The sequence below is a fragment of the Platalea leucorodia genome, assembly GCF_965183815.1.
Source record: "Platalea leucorodia genome assembly, chromosome: 5".
Taxonomy (NCBI): Eukaryota; Metazoa; Chordata; class Aves; order Pelecaniformes; family Threskiornithidae; genus Platalea; species Platalea leucorodia.
In genome coordinates this window covers 88,009,814-88,034,567 of record NC_138827.1, presented here as the reverse complement: position 1 = coordinate 88,034,567, position 24,754 = coordinate 88,009,814, and the positions used below count along the sequence as shown (strand labels likewise).

Sequence of the window (24,754 nt, the reverse complement as noted above, 5' to 3'; positions counted from 1 at the left end):
GGCTGCCGTGTTTGCACAGCGTACGGAGGGGTAGAAGTTTCAGTCCAGAGCAAAACAATGAATACCACACCTTATTTTCACGAAGTTAAATTAGATAAAACTGACATTGGTTTGGGGCAGGTTACAGGAAACGCCGTCCCATCTTCTTCAGCTTTCAGAAACAGATTTAATTTGCCCCAAGCTGAGCTGGCAGTGAAGAAAAGACTATCGTGATCTGGGAGGCAGACTGAGTGACTGACATTTCTCTTCATTTAGATGAAATCAAAGGGTGGTTTTTCCTTTACTTTTCACTCTTGTGGGCTCTGCTTTGGATGCTTTACTGGAAGAGCTGTCAGCTGTGAACCTCACATGATATGAGTCCACCCTTCCTGTGGGGAAGTTATTCAGAGCTGCGAAAGGAAGCCAGCAACGAGGCCCGAACCCTCTGGTGGCTTTTCTTGATGACTTCCATAATTAAAAGCCATTATGAATGGAAAAACTAAGTGTTTCAAAGCTGCAGACATATAAGGGCTTGATTCACACCCCACCCAGTGAGGACGGATTCATCACCTCTTGAACTGGGATAGGAAGAGGGAGTTATCTCGGAGATAAAACCCTGGCAGCTTCCCCTCCCTCTGTCAGGACATATTTTCTTACCACAATTAAACCCTCGGTGCTACCTTCTCCCACGCATGCACAAGGTGGGGAGCGGGTGACCTCTCTTGCTTTCTCCCCAGTCACGCTGAGATGTTTTATTCATTGAAAATGGTTGCTGCAGAGCACGATGCATTAACTGCATTACACCCCTTGTAAGAAATACAGTTCCTCCTGACGTGAGGTGTTTTCCCCTTCAAGACACTTGTTCACAGCCCCATATCATGCAGGACCTTTGAAGGCTTGTTTTGCCCAAACTGAAGCCAGGGAAAGGAGGATGCTGACAGGACACACAAAAGGATTAGGGCTGAACGAACACTTGTTGAGTCCCTGCTGGTGTTCCCGAAGTGCCTGCACTGTGCACAGAGCATCCTCCCTCTTCAGAGCCAAACGGGTTACCTTCAAAGGTGTCTGCCTTTCTCGCACTGCTCTGCCAGACTGTTCTGGCTGGAGTTTCTCCCTTCCAGACCCATTTTCACTCCATCATAACACTACTGAACTTTTCCATGCTGAAAGCACTAGATGCTTATCAGAAAGGTAAAATACTTCTTTTTCCTCATATGTAGGTCTATAAACCCACACAGAGCATGCACGAATTTGCCCCAGGACACCTGGGAGGCAAAAGGCAGGGCGAGACGTGCAACCGCCCCCACGGCACGGTCTCCAGAGCGGCGGGAGGGGGGTCAGGCAGCGCCTGGCTCCACGGCACCCACCTGTCCTTGACTCTGAGGATCAGCTGGTGGAACCGGTCCACGTGCTCGAAGCTAGCCTTGTCCGTCACTGAGTAGACTATAAGGAAACCATCTCCAGTCCTCATGTACTGCTCCCGCATTGCGCTGAACTCCTCTTGGCCTGCAGTATCGAGAACTAGGAAAGAAGAGACAAAGGTTTTTAGTTACGGTGATGACCTGCAGCTGCTGTCACCACTATGTGTCCTACACGGCCCTTCTGCCTCCGCTGGGCTTGGTCCTCTCAAAAGCTGCAAGATTTGATGAAAGCAAGTTGGATGGACAAGGTGGTTTCTTGTGACAAAGCAAAAAACATTCCCAGACCCCACTCATCACCGTGTGCCTACAACAGGAGCGGATGGAGGGGAAGAAGACTACATGGATTTTACTTTCCTTTTCCAGTATCAAATACTGACCACTGAACTTGGGGATTTGCTCCTCTGGCAAGATATGGCTCAAAGTATTTCGCAGCCCTCCATCTTCCAGCTCCCTTTGTTCCCCGCATGGAAAAACCCAAGACTGGAAGAGTAAGTAAATGCCAGTTTAAATGTCAGGGACAATCTACAAACTGCAGGGTGAAGCAGAGCTGGGAGACAACCCAGAGTAATAGCTACAAGCATTTTCCTTTTCTCAATGCCTGGATATTATTTCTACACAATTATGTGCTTTCAGAGCAAGACAGTACAGTCTTGAGGAGCTCCCCTTAACTATTTATTCCAAGTGGTGTTCTGATATTGAGAAGCTAGTTAAAACAGGTGGAAAAGGTTTAAGTGATTTGCATATCCTATATAGCAATTGTGTTTCCGTGCATTGACAATGCCTAGATCTATCCTCAAATCCCCTAAAACACCCCAGTTGTGGCAGCAACCGAGATGCTGTTCCCCACTAGATTAACCGCCTCTCTAATGTGACCATAACCCACTCGTTCTCCATCATACTGCCTTGCAGGGGGTCCCATCAGCCACATCATGGACCACATGAGGAGCAAACTACGCCAGCCTTCTGGGTAAACACCACATACTAATGCACATCATCAATGCCAATTCTTGGGCCCCAGCTTCGTACACTGCCAGGGCTTTGACTGGCAGGAGGAGGGTACAAGAGGAGTTCATCAGTTTAAGCTATGCCAGTACAAATGTGGTGTGAGCTCAAAATGCATCGGTTGCTCAGAAGTAATAGTCCTAATGCACTGTTGTATCCCAGAGGCAAACATGGGACCTTTATGACGACGGGGAACATTTTCACATCCCAGTCAATTACGCTGGGTGGGAAAACTGTTTCTGCCTCTGCTGTACAGCCACAGCGTTAGCATCTGCTGCCCACGAGTGATGGGGAAAGCCCAGGGCACCGGTGGATGGAGACTGTGGCAGGAGTGTACTGCTGACAGCATGGCTTGATACGAGTTTTTCTAGTCTGAGCAGGCCTACAGTCCTAGCAAGATGTTCCCTGTAGGGGTAAGTACTCAGGCTGCCCCGATTTCCAGATGGGGCTAGGATAAAGCCCACTTCGCTGCCGGTGCTACTTGCTGAATCAGCATGGGTGGCCACAGGCAGACATGCTGCATGTCACAGCGCACCCCACGAGCCAGCCCCCACCTTCACTATAGGTCTGGAGGAAAGGCAAGTATGCTGGAGGACCTGGAGACCTTGCTTGGTGATGGCAGGCCCTTTAAAGCCTTCAGCCTCATTCGTTCACCTGCCCTAGCTGGTCTTGAATGCCTGTTTCCAGAAGCCTTTAAGGTAAAAAGAGCTTCTAGGCTCTTGCAGAGACCCTGAGATTTAGGCTTGTTTGCTGAGTAGCTGGAGCTTGCTGGAAAGTCACGGGTGCCTTTTCATAGTCTTTTATCCTGCTTCTATCCTCTAAATCTAGGAAACAAGGGTCTCAGCTCAAAGGCATCCAAGCTATTCTTAAGGACTGTACAAAAAAAAAAGAAAAAGAAAAAAGACAAACAACCCAAAGACACTGCATGTGCTGGTGAATTTCTATGCCCTGAGCAGAATTGCTACCATGGAACATGGCCAGGACCACGTGGCTAGGATGGAAGAGGAAATTAATCCTTCCTACCCACCCAACCTGTAAGGAGAGGTTGGGCTGCCCTCATCTGACTCCTGCACCAGCTGGACACAATGTCAGGGCAGGGCTGAGAGCTGACAACCAACAGACACACACAAACACACACTCCCTCCCCCTCTCCAACACACAAACCCAACTTGTGGTGGAGTGGGACAGCTTCTTGCAGGGGGCCGGGCTCTCCAGCCCTCCCTCAGGTGCCCGAGCACAAGCCGTGGGCAAGGTGGAGATGGATGTGCTGTATCCTGCATGGTAATTTGCTTAGGGACTTCCCCTTGCTCTGGCACATTTGCAAACCTCCCATGAAACACATGAGGAGCATTCCAGCTCTGCTTTTGCACCCATCAGCCCATCCCCAGCTGCTGCCCCTCCAAAACTTTCCATCCCCTGCGAGAGGGCAGGGGATGAGCCCTGGGGGGTCTGTGGGGATACCCAAGGGACAGCACAGGGCTGTGCTCCTGCCGCTGCTATTTTGCCTGGATCTTGGCCACAGCATCACACTAAACACAGGCAAAGCTGCTGTGTCAGCAGCTGCTATTTAAAGGGAATTCACTTGCAGTGTTCGTAGAAAGGCGAGCAAGTCCAGGCAGCATTTAGAACAGCACTTTGGAAATGCAAGTAAGACACGCAGCAGTGAAGGTTAAGGTTAATCTCAGATGGGTTATTTATGCAAAATTAAGCATCATGTGGTTGGCTAGAGAAAGTCTTTGTTTTAACTTTAAAAGTGCTCTTAAAGACACCGCCTCCTCCCCCCCGTCCTAACAGTTCTGTGCTACACGAATTGTAAACAATCTGTGCGATCTGGATCCTTCGTAGGCAGGATGGGACCACATCCTGGAAAGCATCAGCACCGAGAAAGGGCCAGATGCAAGCAGCTTTGCTTCTTGTGGCATAAGAACTTCAAGAAGACTCTTATTTACAGAAATGGGAAAGTAGCTAGGAGAAACCTTGAGAAGGTGAAACTGGGACGGCGCTTTGACTGGCTTCCCAAAGGGGTTAGGAGATTTAGGATGTTAGCCAGCACTCATCTTTTAAAATCCCCGTTTCTGCAGACAGAGAAGAACTGTGAGCTCCCTCCTCCCCTGGTACACTTTAAAACCAGCAATTGCCTCTTACTGGCAGTTGCCCCACTGGCAGTGCATAAAAGCCAATGTGGAAACAAGGCTGGACCAAAGCACAGTGGGTTTCCCCTACCTCATTCTTCCAAGAACTGAAATCAGATTCATAGGCTGCACAGCACATGGTGAGGGACTTCCAACAGCAAACTTGGTGAAATTCCCACAAACTCGACCGAGGAAGCAGCAAGAAGGAGCGTTAAGGAGTGTTTGGGTGAAAAGAGAGGAGAGAGAAGCCAAGGAATATGTCTGATGTAGGAACAGATATCCAAAGAGGGCAAAGCCGTTTTACAGAGCTATCATGCAATCAGCTGGAGACTAAACTAAGAGCAATTAGGCTGAGAGAGCCCAGCAGAGAGGTCTCTTGCTTCGCAGGTAAGAGGCTGCTCAGCAAAGAGATGCCCTTTTCCACTTTCCAGTGGATATGACCCCAACTGTTGTGATGAACTCCTTGCTAACTGAATCCTGCCCCTTCAGTGCTCTGCATACCATTTTCCTGTGAATCCTGATGGGTTAGGTAAGAGTGCGGCAGCTTAGAGAGCACTTCTGAGCAGGCACAGGAGCCCAGGAATACACAGGAATTTGTGGCCCAAAACAGAAGCACTTGGTACTTCCAGGTATTTTATGTGGCAATGTCTCTGCAACCACTCTGCTCTGAGTGCCCATCCAGAGACACAGGCATGTAAATCTAAGCCAAGGGCAGAGACGTACTATGAAATCTAAGTCACAGCATTGCTTCTTCTAGAGCCTAGGCTGGATTCAGTTCCGATTCAAATACAGCCTTCCCAGCCTTCAGAGAGCTCATATTTGGCTGTATAGGTGAGTTCCTCTTCTCTTTTCATACCTAGGTAAAATGCCCTCCTATGTCTTTATCTTGACACTGCTGGGCAGCTAGGTGTATAGATCAACCCAGGAGAGTTTCTCCACTGTCCATGGCACCTAAGGGGCCAAAGATGACTAGACAGGCAGGTTAAACCCATTTTCTATCCTTCAGCCCTTGGGTTTCACTGCTCGAATCAGACACCGGTGGCCCATTCCAAGCAGTGACTGCACATTGCCGCAGCCAGTCCTGAAAGCAGCTCCAGGCAGCTCTTGGAGCACCCTGCCTTACAGCATCCAGAGGAGTGGCTGCACACCACGGAGCTCAGGGACAGGACAAAGTTGTTTGTGCCTACCTTGATCTCATGCTTGGAAAGGTGAACACAATGTGTACGATTCGATTTTTGCAAGCAGTCTCCAGTGAAATCCCTTTGGCTACATACACCTGGCACACGTGCAAGCCTTTAAGGAGCTGGATGGGTCAGTGGGCAGGTAAGAACTGGGTTCACAGCGCCAGGGAGAAGAGCAGCACAAAGCAGCCTGACCCCAGGTGTTTTCTGCTTCTTCAGCGACTTTTTAATATGGAATACAGAAAAGTCCCTGCAGCAAAGAGCACAACTGGGAATGTGGCACTGTCACGGGAGCACTGCCATCACGGATTACAGAGCCAGACTCCTCTTGGCACTTCTCTCTCAAAGTCTTGCTTCCCTCTTGGCACCGCAGCTCTGCTTTCAAAAGGTGAGGCCAGAGAGAAACTCCATCCCCAGCTGCCCTGCAGCTTGGCAGCTAAGCTTAAGGGAAAACTCAACTTGAACTGACAAGTCAAACCAAAGAGTCTCAGGCTGAGGAGAGCCATCCCCACAGTCTTCATCTTCCTTCCATCAGCAGCGTGGTGGGAGAGGGCAGCCCCCATCAGACACTGGCTTCAGCCGAGGAACTGGTATTCTGGGCACTGAGCAGATGGGGTGCAGGGGCCAGGGCTTATATTCTGTATTCCCACATCCCAAGTCACCCTGAAGAGGTATGAGGTGCCCATGCTGTGCACAAGGCAAGGCAGATGCTTCGCTTGGTCACTCTGATGCTTCTGCTTCTTCTCAGATACAGCCACACTGCCCCCAGCATGAGAGCTTTCCTCAGGGAAGAACACAGGACTGGGAAACACTGGGGCTTTTATGAGCCCTTCTTCTGTGCCCTAACTAAATACACAGATGTTATAACATGGAAAACCCAAGTACTTGAATTCTTGCCCTTTCTTTAAGGAAAAAGAAAAGAGGGGCCTTCAGAAGAAAGGCTTCCACATCAAGAAACAGAATAAAGATGCGAGCCCTTAAAGGAGCTCTTTCTCTAACAAAGGGCAAGTATTCAAAGCCTTGTGTTTTCCATGTTGCAACATCAAAATTTTCCTGGCAGGAAAAAAATCCCCACAACCCAAGACAAAAAACCCTCTTTCAAGGTTGCAAAATCCCAGCAATTAAGGGAGGAAAAATACTGTACACACAAATAAAGGAATGAAAGTACAAACTTAATTTGAATTTTAATTCCTTCAATGACACTACCCAAAGTTTAAATAAAAAAAAAAAAAAAGAAAGCGAGCCGCAAACCAACCCTTCTGCCTGGAAGTCTGAAGTGACCTTTGATCTCCCTCTGGCCTCCTGGCTGAATTGTTCCCCAGCTTCCTGAGGAGAAAAGCAGAAAAGCAGGCAGCCTGTCCTGGGATGACTAGCAGCAAAAACCCTCGGCAAAAAGGGCTGCATGGGAGACACGGGTGGAAAGAGCAGAGAGGGAGCCCAGGGGAAGGAACGGTGCTTGGTGTTACTCCATGGGGGTGCACACCAGGGCTGTGCAGGTCCAGCCCCACGCAAGGGCACCCAGGAACTGAGAGGGGACTTGGGAAGAAGAGAAATAAAAAGGAAAACTGAAGCGCAGGAGTAGGAAGACAATTTCTAGGCAGTGAGAGTTTCATCTCAATCATACCGGGGAAGGAAAGGGAAGAGGTGGGAGACCACAGCCTCCTTTCACCCAACACACAGGCACAATTCCTTGCTTTGCTGCTACCAATTGGCACAGCCCTACTGACAGCTCAGGGTTTAGCCCAATCCATCAACATGCCCAAGCCATGTGCTTGTGGCCATCTCCTTCTCTCCTCTTCCTCACCACCTTTTTATCTCTGTGTGGTTTATGAGCTGTAAAGAATTTTGAACCATTGGGAATTTTTTGCCGCGTTAAAGCATTCCACTTTTGGCTTCATGCCCAGATTAATAATTCCAGACTGGCATTTTGCAGCCACACCAAAAGAAATTCTGTGCTAATTGCTAAGTTAGCCCACACGCAGAAAAGAGTGTACAAAATTAATGATAGCAACTCAACTGGAGCAACAGCTAATCAAAGCAGATTAACCCTGGCCCCCACTTAATTCTGACCTGATGTGTCTATATGGCACCTGCGTGTGAATGCATTTAACCAAGCACATCACTGTCCTGACCTCTGCATGAACAGCAGGGAATAAATGAAGATAACATATGCAGAGAAGATTGGAGGCTGATCATAAAGCCTTGTTGGGGTGGCAGCAACTGAAAAAATGGGCTAGCCACAAATTGCCTGTGCATCCCTTGTTCAGGGTAAGTGCCCTGTTCCACTCTATGACACTTGTCCTCCAAACACTGCATCGGTGGTGTTATAAAGCTAGTGTAAGGCCAACACTAAAGTATTTTTGGGTAGTGTTGGACTTGAACACACCAAGCACAGGTCCCACAATCTTCTGGGAGGCAGGGAACTATCGTAGACATTTCTTTGGTAAGAAAATAGACACAAAGCCAGAGAGAAAATATGTAAAAGAAGAGTTTGAATGCAGGTTTGGCTCCAAGGTCTAAAATCTGAAATAAAGCCTATTTCTTTTAAGCTTACTTGCAGTGAGAGATTTCAGCAAAGGAAAAAAAATACAAGTCAAACATTTCATCACACTGCCAGTTAGTGCTATTGAATAAATGTGGGTGGAGGTCTTCATGGAGGGAAGCCAAATGCTTTATGCAAGCTGGCTAGCACAAGGGTGTTTTTTACAACATAATGCTGGTGCAGATACCAAATGATAGAGATGCTTTGTGCAGAACTGCTCAGGCAACAGCCTGGAACAGGGTGGGCTGTGTTTTCTTTTTTTTTTTTTTTTTTTTTTTTAATTAAGTTGTTGAATGCCAATGTATTTGGCTTTTTTTTTTAATAACTATTTCTGCAAGCTTAGAAGCTTATGGAGCCCCTCACGCTATATCCTCACTTGGTAGTCTCATCTTCTAAAACTAGTTCCTATTTTGGGGGTGGGCAGCTTCTTCTCCCCACCAAGCACTGCACAAAGCATCAGCTTGTAAAGGATTTAGCCATAAAGTACAACTGGAAAGCCTAGAATTTATCATGGTGCATCTTTACCCTTCCTATCATGTTTGTCCCTAATTTTATACCATAAGTGATTCATGCAACCACGTGTAACCACAACAAGTGCAGCTGTCCAAGTATATGGTGACCTCCAAGAATGGCCTAGATCCAAAGCCTATGACGGAAAGCTGTGGCAGAAGACACATGTGATAGTCAGTCTTTATGCCCTGTTTCTACTGGGCAGATGGCAAAGGCTCACATGCTTTTCCAAGCAAGAATGTCGCCTTTCTTCCAAAATTCTGATTGTTCAAAATCTCAAGCGGTAGGAAAGAGAAGGAGAAGCTGCAGTTTCACTTCTGTGGCTGCAAGGCATCTGTGGGCACAGGAACTCTGAAAGTCAGGGATTCCCAACATGCCATTCAAGGCCACAGCTGAATTCAGTTTAGCCCAAGTACAGCCACTAAACTCCATCTGAGCAAAAGAAAGGCTTTTGCAGTAAAACAAAGGGTTAAGTTTCCACTTGTTGGAAAACAATTTCTTTCCCCACTCCCACCCAGGTCAGGGTTGTTTTTTATTTTCTTGACTAAACAAAAATTCCAAATATTCAGTGAAAGATGCCTTTTCTACTTCCAAACATTTTACAAAACCCAGGCTATTTCAGCCAACAGCAATGTGTACAGCAGCTGGTACTGTTATATCAGAACATGGGGCATATCAGCAAAGATAAAGGTTGCTCATTTTAGAGGGCTGGCTCTGGACTAAAATGAAAGAATGGATTTCATTTACAGCAGGACTGGATTTTTCTTTTATACAACACTGCCATTTTAAAAATAAAGGTGCATAGGTACATTACGTGATGATTAACGGAGAGCAGGTTATCAACAAGAGACATATTTGGGCACCAATTTCGCAAATATTCCCTCCTATCAGCAATCAACTACTAACATATTTAAATGAACAAATGTTGGCAAGATTAAGTTGCTTGGGGTTTTTTTGTTTGTTTGTTTGTTTTTTAAATACTGAGTAATGACTGTTCTTTAAGGACCTTGGGGCCATTTGTACTCACTAAACTGTATCTGGTAAATCCTTAAGAGTGCAACTAAGATTCAAGTTTCCAGACCACGCTTACGGTCTTCACAGCAAACCCCACCACCCTCCACATTCCACCACTCATGCCTATCCCCCAGTTTTCTGTCCCCACACACCAATGAACCTACAGAGACACCAAAGATCTTGAGCGCCTTCGTGACAAGAGGATGGAGGTAGGAACTTGTCGTAAGTGAGGTTAAATTTATTTCAGTTGTGTTAGTGGCCACATACATGCACTTGGGTAATTAAGGCACAAAATATTTGCTTGCTTTTATGTACTACCTAATTATTGTATAAAGCCAAACAAAACTTCTAACATTTAACAGCAAGATTCCCCTTATGGCTGTGGTCAGTCTGTCTCTTGCAGCACAAACTAATAAGTTGCAGCTTTAGGTAATATAGGGCTTTTCCCTCACCTGCAGAATCAAGATTTTTTGGTTTTGTTTTTTTGGGGTTGGCCGGTTTGAGTTTTTTTAGTTTGCTTGGGGTTTTTTTGTTTGTTTTGTTTTATTTTTGTTTGTTTGTTTTAAAAAAAGCCATTTTTCTTCAAAGAACTGAAAGATCTTGGTTACAGCAGCTCTCCAGGCTGGTACCCTACCTGTATTTAAATGGAACAGGTAACTAGATATGAAAACATCACGCCTGAATGATGGGAGTTAAGAGGTGTTACAATTCTTCACTGTCAGTGGATGACAGTTTTGATTAAATGTTCTTTCTGGTTATAACCCTCATTCAGTTACCCACTCACTGTTATTTCCCAGGGGATGAGCCTAACCACAATGAAGTACCATTAGCAATAGCCACCTCACAGTGCTATAATTCACCCTTCGTAGAAGCCTACCCCAAATGTTTGATGATCTATAGGTTTTCGTGCTCCTGCAAGAAACATTTCTGTGCAGAACTGGAACCAACGCAACTGGAAGCAGAAGCTTTGCTAGAGGTCAGCTGCAGACCACGCTCCGCAGTGCACAGGCCAGTTTGCACTCAAATTCCTGGCAGCCCACAGCAGAGTAGGAGGGACACAAGGGCACAACACGCTGGGGGAGGCACTGAGGTCGATTTGTGCTTACGCTCAGCAAGAACGAAAGGGGACCACGAGAGTAGCTGGCTTACCATCAAGAATTGCCCATTGCCCATCTATTTCTGTGTGCTTCAGGTAGGAGTCTTCAATAGTTGGGTCATAGTCCGGCACAAAAATCTTCTGGAAAAACTGGATGGTGAGAGCGCTCTTCCCCACGCCTCCATCTCCAACCACCACCAGCTTGTACGTGGGGAGGTTTTCGCTGGGAACGGCACTTGTAGCCATGCTTCCAGTGTGCTAAACCTGCTGGAGAAAGAGATCATCTCTGATCACTCGTTAGCAATGAAAAGAGGGCAACACGCACAAGGCAACTTTCACCTGGTGCCGAAGAAGCGAGGATGAAGGCAGTACTCCAAGGCAGCATCCCAGGGGTTCTCCTTGGCTATACCCCCTCCCTGATGCACTCTGACATCCAAAGTCCTTTTGGACAGGAGTGGCAGCACGTACCCTCCCCAACAGCTCTACCGCAACCCAGACCCATCACTTAGAAGTGCAGACAACCCCACCGCTGTGGCTTGTTTACTCCTGCCTTGTCTACAAGGATCACTAATTGCCACCAAAGGCGTGTGCAAAACTTTTATCATCTGAATACCTTTCCTATAGGGGTTGGGCCCATGCAGCCATGCCAAAAATCACCCTGGGTCAGCGCAGCTGTCAAGTTCCAGATAATTTCCAGTTGCCAGTGACCAAATCCCATTGAGAAGCCAGAGCCTTGCTATTTTTCACTGCTTAACCTGGGATACAGCAAATATTAAATGGTGCATTACATCTGGGGGGCCAGATCTGCTGGCAGAACCGGCGGTGATGGATGAAAGCGGAGCTAAAGCTCCAGTCCTGGCTCTGCTGGCAGACAAAAATGCACTCAGCTACTTTCTTCTCCCTCATTTTCAAGTTTGAGAAATAAAAACAAGAAGGCAGCAGGCCAGAAACAACAGGTGTTTTTTGTTTTGCCTTTTTTTAAAAAAAAAAAAAAAACAAACCCAACCCTGCCATGGCAGGAAGGCTGGTTTCTGTGGCTATGACGCAGCCCGGAGAGCCAGGAGAGCAGCTTCCCCTGCAGCGCGGTCACACCGCTCCCCTCCTCTCGGGTGAGCCGAGGAGGAACTGACTCTTCAAAGAGAAAAGAAAAAAAAATTCACCGGCTGGAACTGGGCAACAGCACGTGTGTGTGGAGAAAGGAGAAGAGGCAGCCATTGCTGAACAGCCCATTTCAACACTCAGCAGCGACCACTTATTTACGAAGAAGCCAGGCGAGTGGTTTTGTGTGTATGCTGCAGAAGGCAGTGTCCTCCACCCGCTTTCCCCACATGGGCAACAGCGATGCTCGCTCAAATCACAGGGGCAATGGGTGGCCACCTCCCAAATTTGAATGGCCATTGCATTTTCAGGGAGGTTTTTCAGACAGTAGAAAAGTAAAATAAAATAGAAAAATCCATCCTAATGATAAGGCTCAAGAGAGGGCAGTTGATTTCCTTGGTATCAGTTTTCTTGACACAAGCCGTACAGTGCGGGAGCAGCTGTGGTGACACTTTCTGCAGGCACCTGCTCCCATCCATTTTGGTTTTCCCATCCATTTTAGTTTTGCTTGTGCCCTTCCGGCTGCAGGCACTGGCTGGGGTCAGAGCTGATGGGGGGCCGAGGACTGCTCTGGGGAAGCCTCCAGAAACTGCTGACATTCCGATCTGTATCCCCACTTGCTCACATAAGCTTCTGGAGGCTTCCCCAATAACCACAGGGATTGTTCTTCATTAAGAAGAGGACTTTAACTTTTTTGTTCTCAGAGACCACTGAGCAAGGCTGATGCACTCGGTGCCGCAGGCTGACCCAGGTGGTGCTTAGGAGCCAAGACTGCAGGGCTGCTGTGTCCACAGTGCAAGCTGAGCCACCAACTAGTATCATTTTATTTCAGCCTATAGTATAGAGTATTTTTTTTTCCCCCAGAAATTCTTTCATTTTGATATTTTCCAAACAAAACACTTTGACTCTTCATTTCCAAAGAGGCCCAAAAGCCAGCTTGGACCATTTTTCAAAAAGACAAGAGCATAACCCCCTAATGGTTTGATTTCATATTGAAGAAGATATCAGACTTCCAAGTTTCTTTTCTAGTTTCTCCAGTCCCTTTCTCCTAAATCACTATTTCAGTTTAATCCAAATGATTGAACCATAAAGGCACTTGCTTGGGGGTCCCACATTCCTTACTGTATACTGGAGACCCCATCCAAAGAAAGGGCTTTTCACAGTCATTTCACAGCTTTACTAACCAGCTTTTCCCCCCATGACTTACCCACCTTCCCACACGTGTAGGTAAGTGCATGAAAGGAGACAAAATAAAACCAGTCGTGAACATTTGCATTTGAGTTTAAGTTTTACTTATGGGAAAAAGATCCTCCGGCCAAAGCAGTTGTATCTGAATTTGGGCTGTAATTTAAAATATAACCCCCCAAAACATTTGCTGTCAGCAGGTGACCCGAGGCATGCTGTGAGAGCACCATTCAAATCATAGCAATGCCCAAAGACAATATTAAAGACAATGAAATGCGAGTGATTCACCCTATGCTTTTTCTATCCACAAAATAGGCATGAGAACAAAGTTTCCTTGCTCTTTCTTGCCTCCGATCACCATAACATAATCCAACTAGTGCCAGCAGGACACAGCTCTGGGAGTTACATTCCCTCCTACAGTCACAGCTCAATGCCAAAAGAGAAAAACCCTCCCATTTTTCAAATGAGGGAATCTCCTCTCCTCCATCCTGCCCAGCACCGTGTTATGTATGATGACAACGTACAGCTTGCACTTCAGGGACTTCTGCAAACACAGAAATAACTTCCCATATGCACAATCTGTATGTTGTGCAGGTTAAATGTCTTGACCCCTAATTAAGGTCACGTACTGTACATTTCTCCTTGAACCAAACGTATAGGAACTGTCTTAGTTTCTCCTCTAAAAAGAAAATCCCGTAAGAGGGAGAGAGGGTGATCACAGAGGTGAGATTGCTGAGGCTAATAAGAGCTGCAAAGGCCTTTTGTCCAAGTTAAGACAAGCCAAAATTTTCAGAGCAAGAAGAAACATGATCAAGTCTGCTTGTTTCTAAACTATCTTTGGAGAAATTCTTGGGAACAGCAAGAATTTCCACTGCAAGCAACAGCTGCTGGACGGGGAGAAGGAGACCAAGCACCAGCTGAGATCTCAACCAGTCTTAATGCAGTTCCTCACCATAATCCCTAGTTTTAGGGAAAGTAAGCCACTTTGTCATGTTTCAAAGATCACATCATCAACAAGCAGCATGCTTGGCTAGACAGAAACCTATGAATTTCAGCTACATTTCTCATTTTTCCTTGGAAGACCAAATTTTCCTTCCACGTAATCCCACTAGGGCCAGATGATCCTCTCAGCCTCTTTAGGACAGAGACCCTGGCTAAAACCCTGCCCCCCCAGCACATTTGACAACCATTTTTTGCTTTGCCCATTGCCAAGATTTCACCCCATCCTTCTCTACACGGCGGAGCAGCTCCGGCCGGGCGGTATGAAAGGCCAATTGTTACTGACATGGCGGCGGACAGGCTGCGGATGTGAAAAGCATACTCCATTTGTGCATGATTTTTGACCTCATCACAAAACGACATGCTACTGCTCAACAGACAAGTGTTACATTTTCATTGATGTTTAGTACCAGCCCCTTTAACTCGCTTCTAAGAAGCCTCGAGCTTATCTTGCGTGAAACGCTCCCCAAAGTACTAGGATAATATTTAGCCCGTTGTACAAACTGTGACTCTGCCCAACATACTTACGGGTTGAATTGGGGCATTTGCTTCCCATCATTTCCAGAAGTTTGGTCATACTGTACATCTAAGCTACCCGATTGAGTACTATGTAGCCTGGGGAGAAACAACAAGAACTGAACTGAACTGAAAAAAAATAATTTTAAAAAAAAAAAAGTCAAGCACTGTAGGCTGGTTTGTTGAGCACAAACCCTCCATATTTTAGGTGACGTTAGCATGAACAGACAAAAACTTCTATTGAGTGTAAAAAAGCAGCAAGTTTAGATGTTTCTGCTGAGCTGGTTCTACTGCTCATGGAAACACTCCTTCTACTGAGATGGCAGGTCCTGTGCTCCCGACATGCAGTACATAAGGCAAACCCTCTGAAAGCCAAGTTCATCAATCCCTCTATACCTCCACCTGCCCTGGTAACCAAAGCAAGAAGACAGCTCATGCCTTGATGAGATTATCATCTAAACCAGACAATAAATCAAACGTTAAAAACAACATATGTCACCGCCTGGAAAACATTAAACACTCCCAAAGGTGTGCAGAGCTTCCGTGCCAGCTGGTTACGTTGCTACAGGCAAGTGCACAAGACTTGGGCTGATTTTCATGTGTTTTTGGAAAGAGTACTGACACAGTCCTCCTCAGATGGGAGCAAGAATAAGCGTGTTTGCTGTGGATCCTACTGAGAAAAACGAAGCACAGACGTTTATCTATTGTCTGAATACAAAGCAGCATGTGGTAATACACTAATAAGCTCTGATGATAATCATCTTACAGTTTATGTAGTTGTTTATTTTGAAGCAGCCAAGAGAAAGATCTATACCCTACACTGACGAAAGCTGTCAGGGCTCTGGTTAAGTCACTGGAAGGAGGCGATTTATACCACAGTCTTCATATGCACCAGCAAGATCTGCGTCCTGACAGCACAAGCCAGTGATGCTGAGACAGTCAGAAATGTGACTACTTCTGGGTAGGCGGCAAGGAAAAAAGAGAAACGCCGACCCAAGAGTGTCACTGAGGCTGAGCCTCCTCTGCAAAAAGGATTTTTTATGGAGGCAGAATAAACTGTGTAAAACCCCATTTACCTGTCTGGATGCAAGGATGGAGTGGAAGGGCTGAGCTATCCCCTTGGAGCAGCCAAGTAATATAAAAACACCAAAGACACAGAAATTCAGCTCAGTTTGTGCGACTGGACCCCCAAGTCCCAATGGGTCGCCACAACATATAGGTAGTGTATCTAATCCCCATTTTCGTTGCAAAACTTGCTCTGAATGCAAGTGAGATAGATCTCAGCTTGTGTAAATCGGTATAATTTCTGTTCATCTGAGCAGAGGTGTGGCCACATACCACAATAATAAAACTGACCCCAGATATTTGATATTCAATGAGTGAGCGCTCCTATCCCCAGTCCCAGCTCTGCTCTCCTGGAGGCAGAGCTCTCAGGGCAAAGCCATTACAGCAGGTAAACGAGCTCAGAACCAAGCCCTGGCTTTGCAGAGGAGGTTAGCACAATTAAAGACACTGTCTCCCTGACAGAGAAGCCCAGCATGACAGTGATTTACTGTCTCCATGGCAACACGTGACACAAATTGCTTAATTCTGTTATGAAACCTCAAGCAAAAGCTGCAGCAAGGTCTGCGTGGGAACCACCAGCTCCCTCCTCCTCTGCTACAGCTCTCCAAAACTGACAACTTTAGGGAGCCTGCGGCCGCTATAGCAATAGGTTGAGAATTAGCATACACTTAGGTATATGTATGTATGCTGACCAATGCCATCAGCCCATGGCCAAGGGAATTTTTCTATCATTGGCTTGCTTTGGCCCACGGATAGCTCTTCACATACACCCTGCCAGAGCTCTGCGTACCTGAAGACACCAACCTCACCTGAGGCCGAGGAAGACTATCAGCCACTAAGGCTGCCAACTACTCCTACGGTCGCAATTAATAACTCTTCCTCTAGCCATAGCTCACTGGATTACGCCCTTTTACCTGGCCACTTTGCAAGCATTAGCAGCTCCATGCAATGCCTCCAGGGCTGAAACTCTGCAAGATCTGAACACTTCCCTCTCTGTTCCTCTTGCAGACTGCTGGCTGCAGCCACACAACCACCACGACACACCCAAAGACGCTTGCCAGGTACCAAAATACTTCAGCCTTATGTGTTGCAGGCAATCCCTTGGACTGGGAGCTACTGAGAACCTTTGAAACATGGGACATGCCCTTTCAAGAGGCAGCTGCCTCCCTTGAGTCATGCCGATCAGGACTGAATGAACTTCAGGAATTTCTCCCTCAAGTTGGCATGACCATGTTCCAAATCTTCGAAAGCCAAAGGACCCACAGATGTATGAATAACCACCAACAACTATTATTTAATAAAGATGATTACCTCTTAGCCAGGTTTCCTCCAGTCTGTCAGATTTCCTGCTCGGTCAATGCCTCAAAAAGGACACACCAAGCCAAAGCTGGGCTGCGTGCAAGTCTTCAGTGGGAAGTCAGTATAGAAGAGATCCATCATGTGGGAAGCCAGAGCCTGATGCCCTTTGTAGTTCTGGCATTAAGTTGTTCAAAACCCACGTGAAATTTCAAAACTCTTGAGGTTTTCTAATAAGGAGGATCCTGCCAGGTGAGAACGTTCTCAACTCCCATCAGCTTCCAGGAGATCTGATGGAGCCCAGCACCTGGCAAGACCTGCACTTGAAATTACAGGCATTTCCTTTTGGAGCAGTGATCAAAGCATTATCATATTGCTACTAAAGAGGAGGGGAAAAAGTCATAAACCAACTGTTGTTTAAAAATAAAATCCTCAACCCAGCAATAAAGAGCTGCAACCGGTTGGGTTTTGAATTTGGGGGGTGTAGCTGCAGGCCTTGGAAGCAGCCTCATGAATTTTCCTCCAGCGCAAAAAGATGCTGTACCCCAAGGGCTGCGCTCCCTGAACTCCTCACCAGCCTCACGTGCCAGCCAGACCTTTTCTCCTTTTCAACCCAAGATTGCATTGCCTCCCGCACCGCACAGATGCTGCTCAGATTTACTGTAAGAGAAAGAAAACTCACCGGGGGAGTAATGAAGCACTTGAGATTCACACAAAAGGCAGCTAAAGGCAGTAGCTGCCTGATGAATACTCGGTAGTTATTTCAGGAAACATGGAATTATAGCCTGAACAAATAATAATAATGAAAAGCCACGTCACTGGAAATTGCTTAGGTGGTAGGTGGCCCCCCCGTCTCCCTCTGCTGTGAATCCTTAAGTGATAAGAAAGAGCCCTTGCTGTAGCACTGAGCAGCAGCTTTCCCATGGCCAGGCTGGGCTCAGGGGCTCACTTGTATTTACTTGGAAGCACGTGCTTGTCGGTGTCCTGATCTGTATGTAAATGCAGCACAGGATGCGTCAATCATATTGACAAATGTCATCCAAAACGAACTCCGCTTCCCTGCCCCAACTCCTCCTCCACCTCCCACAACCACTCCATTAATCTTCAGCCCGTTTCTCTCAGTGATTTAGTGCTCTTTTCAAAATACATAAGAAGATCCCTGTCACTCTGACAAGCCAACACTCAGATGCAGAAGCCAGATTTTTTTTTTTTTTTTTCATTAAAAACAACACTTAAGTCAGATTTGGGTCATCTGTAGAGTTACAGCACTGCCACTACCAGTTTTGTAGGAGAATCCAGATACGCAACCAGAAAGCAGCTATCCAAGATCCATTCCTGTATCTCTCAGACCTCGATTAAAACTGTATGGTTTCCAGTTCAGGGGTATCCACTGGAGGCTGATCCAAGCCTTTTGCTAAGGCGTGAAATGAGAGCATCCCTGCACATTAGACTGGGGCCTGAGGAAGCAGATGGCTCAGCTACTTTTACTTCCATCACTTCTGTGTGTTTATATCCACCATCCCTTTCCTTACTCATTTATTTCCAGAGCTCTTGGGAGACATCGAGGGATGACAGATTCCTGTATTACTCTTGAAAATTCTTTGCTAGCGAGGCCAGGAATGCCTCTCCTATGTTATCATGGAACAGATGAAGCTGACCTAAACATACTATAGCAAAAAATCAGATAGCCAAGACGTTCCCCTGCCCTGCCCAGCCAGAGATAACACAACAAGAACAAATTTACAGTGGAGGAAGCGGCTTCGAATTCCAATAGCTGCCCTTCCTGCTCGCACAATCCCTGGAAATGGGCAGCTTCCCTCCTACACATCCCAGTCTGCTGACACGCCAATATAAAGACCCCAAATCCACTGCCCTGGGTGGTTTTGCTGCTCTGTTATACTGCTCAGCAAGGTTTCCAAAGCAATAGCCCAGTGCTGAGGCAGCGCTCGGTTGGCAGCCAGATGCTCTGCTGCCTGCACGTGGCCCCGCTGCTGGCGATGCAGCCAGATGTGCAGGGCACAGCCCTCCCGGCCTCGGCTGGCATTGCCCCGGGCAGGCAGAGTGGTCCACCTGCCGAATTCATGCACCGCAGAGCTGGGGGGTGAGATCCTGAGCAGTGCCAAAAACTGCCTAGCATGGACTCACAGCTTCATTCTGCCTTCCCCACCCACGGCCCTGCATCGCCCTGCCAAAACAAGGGGTGCTCAATAGTATCCTGACCACGCTGTGTACCTGCCCCCTGCCCAGCTCCTTGATGGCTTGTCGCACTGTGGTTTTATGGACATCATGATGTGCAGAGGGCAGGCATGACTGAGCCAATGCACAGACTTCATGGCACCTACGGATGCTTTGGAGATGAATAGAAAGGGTACAGGGCCATCTCATCCCAGTCACCCTCCTGCAAATCAATCAATGCATTTGGCTCCAAGTTTGTCTTCCAGTCAGGCTCAATTCGGTATTTAATGCTTTTTACATCTCCAGTGTTGCTACCGGATGTCTTTCGGGATGTAAATGGCTTTTTAAAGACTCCTTTCCCTCCTGGCAAACACACTCTGCATCTCTTCAGACAGCTGTAAAGAGCTGAAGGCTGCGAAGGTCCCTGGTAATAGCATTTCCATGTGGGGATAGGTGAATCCTGTCAAGTCCATGGCTGATGCTGCCAGAGCCTTTTGGGGGAGATGGAGGAAGGTGAGAAGAGTGGGGATCTCCAGGCTATTTCCAAAACCTGTGCTCTACTGCAAGCAGTCTCCAAAACTTGACTCATGATTACGTCCTTTCTAGGCAAAAAGACTATTGTTGTCCAGATCTTATGGAAAAAGAGACAGATTGCCCACTCCCTCTCTGCATCCCACTGCTCCCTGGAATTACCTGTGAGCTACTGAGCAGCACAGATGTTTCTGCAACACTTCTACACCCCAGGGCACAGGGCAGGGCGCTCTGTCAATTTTCTCAGGCTGCTGGGTCAAGGACAGTCCTCCTGGTTCCCCACAGCTCATTTAATACTCATTTACAGGTACAGAAGAGCACAGAGCATGCTAGTCTCCGATGCTGGAGCTTTAGCAGAACTTCACCAGTGTGGAATTCATCTCCCAGGTTTACCCAAATAGGCACCTTGGGGATTTTAGGCAGAATTTCATGACTGTAAATCCCAGAACCATGTGGAAGGCTATTTTCCAGGCATTTCCCGGGTCCGTGTCACTACTCTGTCACTTGGAAGACTCTAAGATCTAACCGCTGGCCCAGGACCCATAACAGTAATTTTTTCCAGGCTTGTTACAGTGTCTGCCAAGAGCATGTGCCTCTTATTTACGTACAACATGCTGGGGAGGCGACTCCATACTTGGCAAATCCCAACAGGCTTGTCTGAAAGAGGAATGTGGGCAGAGCTCAGAGCCAGGTACTGGGGTGAGGAGTGGGATGGGGGACATGTGCAGCCCCCTCCTCCGCCCCACTCATGGTGACCCACAGCTGCGTGAGGCCACAGCACCCCTGTGAACTTGTCTGAGGACAGGGTGCACGTACACCACCAGCATCCCAGCCACGTGCCGGGCCAGCCCCAGCGCCTCTTCTCAGCCCTTCTCTTTGGCAAGCTGCACAGCTGTCAACTCCCTCCCTGCTGTCCTCCTCCTTCTCCCCGCCAGCCTGGGCAGGCTCTCGCGGTGGCAAACACACACCCTGATGCTCAGACCAGCAGGTAACCGGCCAAACCACCCTTAAGGAACAGAGTTTACCCACGCATGGCTCAAGTTCTCCCTCCCATCGAATGCATTCACCCTGCCAGCACTGGAGAGAAGCATCCTGCAGTGATACCCCTTTGGAAGAGAGGTACCAGGATCCCAGCTGGTCCTGCTCAGTACCTGCACTTTGCTATTGGATGCTCACGTTTCTTCTCAGGTGTCACGAGTGGACGATTCCACATATCAGAGAGCAGCAGCTGAAAATCAACACATCTTTGAAAACACCCTATGGCTCAGCTGACCCAACTTCAGACCCCGGCCACCCCTCACCCCCCAGTTTCAGCACAGACCTGCATCAGGATACCCTAAGCCTGTTCCGTCCATGCTCAGGCTAAACCCTCTGCCTCAACTTTTAAGTCATTCAACTTGCAGCCGCGTGGGAGGGTATATATGTACATTCATTAACATTTCCATTATGCCCCGTGGTTTGGCAGGTGGTGCTGCATTATGGCTTTAAACAGTGCCAGCAAGCAAGTCTACAGCACTTCACTGGATTGGCATGCTATGGGAAATCATACCTCAAAAGTGTCTTGCACTCTCGTGAAGCACCTCCGATGAACGAGGCAACAGCAGGGCTCCAACCACCACTACCTCTGTGCAATCACATCAGAAATTCACTCACAACTTCAGGAAAAGATAAATCCCCTCAAAAAATCAATTGCCATTTGGGAAGAAAAAGAACATAAAAAGCAACAGCAGAGTCTCTCCCCCGTTAAAGGAAAAAGGAGAGGCACACCCTCCACTGCTATCGCCACAAAGCATCTTTCACACACACCAAACAATAACATCTTCTGCTTTTGCCCTATAAACTGGTTCTAACATTTACATGGGAGAAACACACCAAACATGGTTATACTCATTTCAGAAGTCACCCTTGAAGGTACTCAGCCCCCCAGTGCCCCGTGCCAAAGATGATGCCTTCTGTCAATCATCGGGCTGGCACTAGCACGTTTCTAGAAACTGTACGGTCAGATTCCCCAAGGGGATGCTGTCCCGGAGGGATGAGGAGATGTGCTGGGCTACACCCAACCCACCAAAGAGCTCCCTCCCCACAGCAACGTGGACAACAAATGGACCACTTGGTATTGGTGAAGGGGCGGATAAGGAACTTTGATCGGACAAGAGGATAAAACATTAGTTAAACACAAATATCACTGCATTTCTCATCATTTACTGAGGCTGGACACACTTGTTTTTACTTAACTGTGAGTGGTCCTACGTGCAGTTGTACCTGCTGCAGTACAGAGCGCTGGCTCCCACAGGCGTACAGGACTTCTGCTGTACCCGGGCGATGGGAAGGGTCGTTTCACAGGTAAGACCACACATGAACTGAACAAACCAAAACTGGACAAAGTTTCTGCCTAGACTCTCGAGGTCAAATCAAGAGCTACTTTTAAAGAAGAATCCCTGGTCCTTTATTAGCTCTTCCAGAGCATTGTTTTCATTCAATTACTCTGGTCTCCTATGTGAACAGGTTTCCTTGCTTGGATTCTCCTGAGTTTCAATCCCCTACAGACCTTGGCTAGAGAAATTTCATAGAAATGTTTAGGCTCTACCATCAGAGCCCAGGAAGATTCTTTCTTTTCTTCCATCCACCACACAGATAAGAAGTACAGCTATCCTGCTGCAAAGTCACAATGGAGTCAAGACATCAAGGTCTATTCTCAAAAATACTGGGATGCAGCGCTGTGTTGCTCTGACCTTATGGCAGACCTCCTATGCCAATCCTATGCCTGTATAGCGCCATTGTTTTTAATCGCCAAGCAAAGAGATGCTAGCCTTAGTCTTGGCAACTCAGGTACATCTCTCATTTGCATCACATTTTAAATATCGGACTCACAGAAAGAGAAAGAAATTTGGATTTGGCCCTTCTTTGAACACTGGGTTCTCCCTAAGGGACATTCACTCCACGTGGGGAATCTTTTTCATACACTTCAGTACATTCAAGGACATTGCAAAAATAAAATTTTAACTGAAAGGCAACTGTAGATATCCTTATGTTTTATCTTGACCTTGTGAGCTATAACACAACATGGGATGGTTTACCCTGATGGTGTCTTGACATGTTTCTGCATATAAAAATCTCTCTATTAAAAGCACAGATAGAGATGGCAGGGATTGCAGCCACTTGAAAAAAAATAAATAAAGCCCCAAAGCATTAAAGGCTGGTAAGGGACAAGATTACTTTCATCCTGCCACAGCATGTTTCAATTTAACCACTGCATCTCTCAGCACTTTTGGTTCATATTCTTTTACCACACAGAGACACAAGTTTGGTATACGCCCAGCCTTAGGAAGGGGAAATGGTATTTTGGGTCATCAGCTCCACCCACCGTGTCCACCCACCCCTCCACTCGACAAGGCTTTTGAAGTGCACCGGTCTCAAACAGGAGCGAGAGCACATTAGCCTGGGGTCAGGAGCGTTCCTGACATTGGGAGGCATTTTGGGAGCTTGTTGGGGCCAAGCGGCTTCATCAGCAAGTCCCTCACCTCCTGTTGCCCAGGAGGACACCCTGCCCAGGGCTGCCTGCCCCTCTGCCCCCACCATGGATGCTAGCAGACACTTGTTCACCTCCTTCCGCAGCTCCTCGTTCACTGCCTTGAAGGTGGCAGACCTCCACCCGCTGCCTGAGTTCAGCAACCCTTCACCTCTTTGGCTTAGATAACTCCTCTTTGTGCCTTCCCACCTCCCAGCTAGACCCATCCACCTCTTTGCGAGCCTTCCCAAGTCCATGCAAACTGCAACTACTGTTATTTTACTCTATCACTTTTCCCCCCAAACAGATGAGGCAATCTGACCTCCAAACCAGAGAATTGTTCCTGGTGTTTTATGCAGCAAAAGGATTTATCCTCACACTGCACGAAACCAAACAGATGCTTCAACGCAGCATATGCCTGAAAACATGATTTTGCTCCTTTGCTTTGACAACCTAACATGTATTCCCATATTCTTGTGAGGCTGGTATGTAAACAACAGGGAGTGACTTGCTGTGCTCAGGAGACCTTAGAAAAAGAGTTGTATTTCTCTGCCCTCCCGCATCCAGTAAGTCGTCCTCCTGAGGTTCAAAGAGCTCCTAATCTAAAAATCCAAGGAATAAAACTGGGTTGCTGGAGATCCTTACAAACACAAAAGTAGATTGAAACTGTTCTGTTATTTAATAATTCAAATCCCAGATGCTTAATTAAACAGACTTGCTACATTGCAAAAAGAATAAGAAATTATATATCCCCTAGAAAACTTTGCTGATTTACTTGAAAGACTTCACACTCCGCAGGTGTTCAGTCCAAGTCAAACTTCTGAAGATGGACTTAACACTCCACAGGTAAATCTCACATAACAAAACACTCGCAGCTCACAGGACAGGGGCATTGCAGCATCTTATCAGCATGTCTGTGCTGCATGGAGCCATTTTGCAGAATGCGCAGAGGAAACGATGCTCAGCAGAACATTTTAACAGAGTTTTTTCAGACCAGACCAAACCAAACCTCAAGAAAAGCAAATGGTCTGCTCAGCTCCTCATGTTTGCTATTTTGCCTGTTTGCAGATTAAATTTAAAAGCATCCACAGCATGTGGAGGAAACAGAGAAGTCTCTCTCCCAGCGCTCCGTCCTTGAGCTACAAAATATTTTCTGAGGGAAGAGCTACAAGTACTCGTTCAAGTCCACCTCATCGCTACAGCTCATCGTAACCTTCGGACTTTTAATACAGAGTTATGATCCTTCACCAGCTGTCACCAAAGTCTCTTCAGGTGGAAGCGAAGCAGAGCGTGCACAGGATGGGCTCAGGCGATACCTGCCTTGTTCTCCAAGGACAGTTGCGTCAGATGTAGACTTGTGGCTAGGCAGGTACCCAACAGCGAGATCATACGCTACTCAGAGCCACGATGGCAATACTTGATGTTGCATTGTCATTTCACAAAACCAATTTGCAACAGCTTGGGATTTTGCCAGAGCATTCGGGCACGTCTCCTCCTCCTCGGT

The 24,754-nt window shown here is 47.2% G+C and overlaps 1 protein-coding gene across 6 annotated transcripts in view; it reads right to left on the bottom strand.

Moving 5' to 3' along the window:
* MRAS (muscle RAS oncogene homolog) overlaps positions 1 to 24,754 on the bottom strand; it is a 41,707-nt gene that overhangs the window by 7,643 nt on the left and 9,310 nt on the right. For 4 of the 6 annotated variants that reach the window (XM_082312445.1, XM_082312446.1, XM_082312443.1 and 1 more), the window contains 2 exons: positions 10,931 to 11,141; positions 1,347 to 1,500 (listed from right to left, as the gene is read on the bottom strand). In XM_082312445.1, the coding sequence (XP_082168571.1) occupies positions 1,347 to 1,500; positions 10,931 to 11,123 (347 nt within the window). In that variant the 5' untranslated portion in view covers positions 11,124 to 11,141. Of the gene's footprint in view, positions 1 to 1,346; positions 1,501 to 10,930; positions 11,145 to 14,687; positions 14,722 to 24,754 lie in introns of those variants that run through there. The other 2 variants (XM_082312448.1, XM_082312444.1) reach the window with 2 other exon arrangements.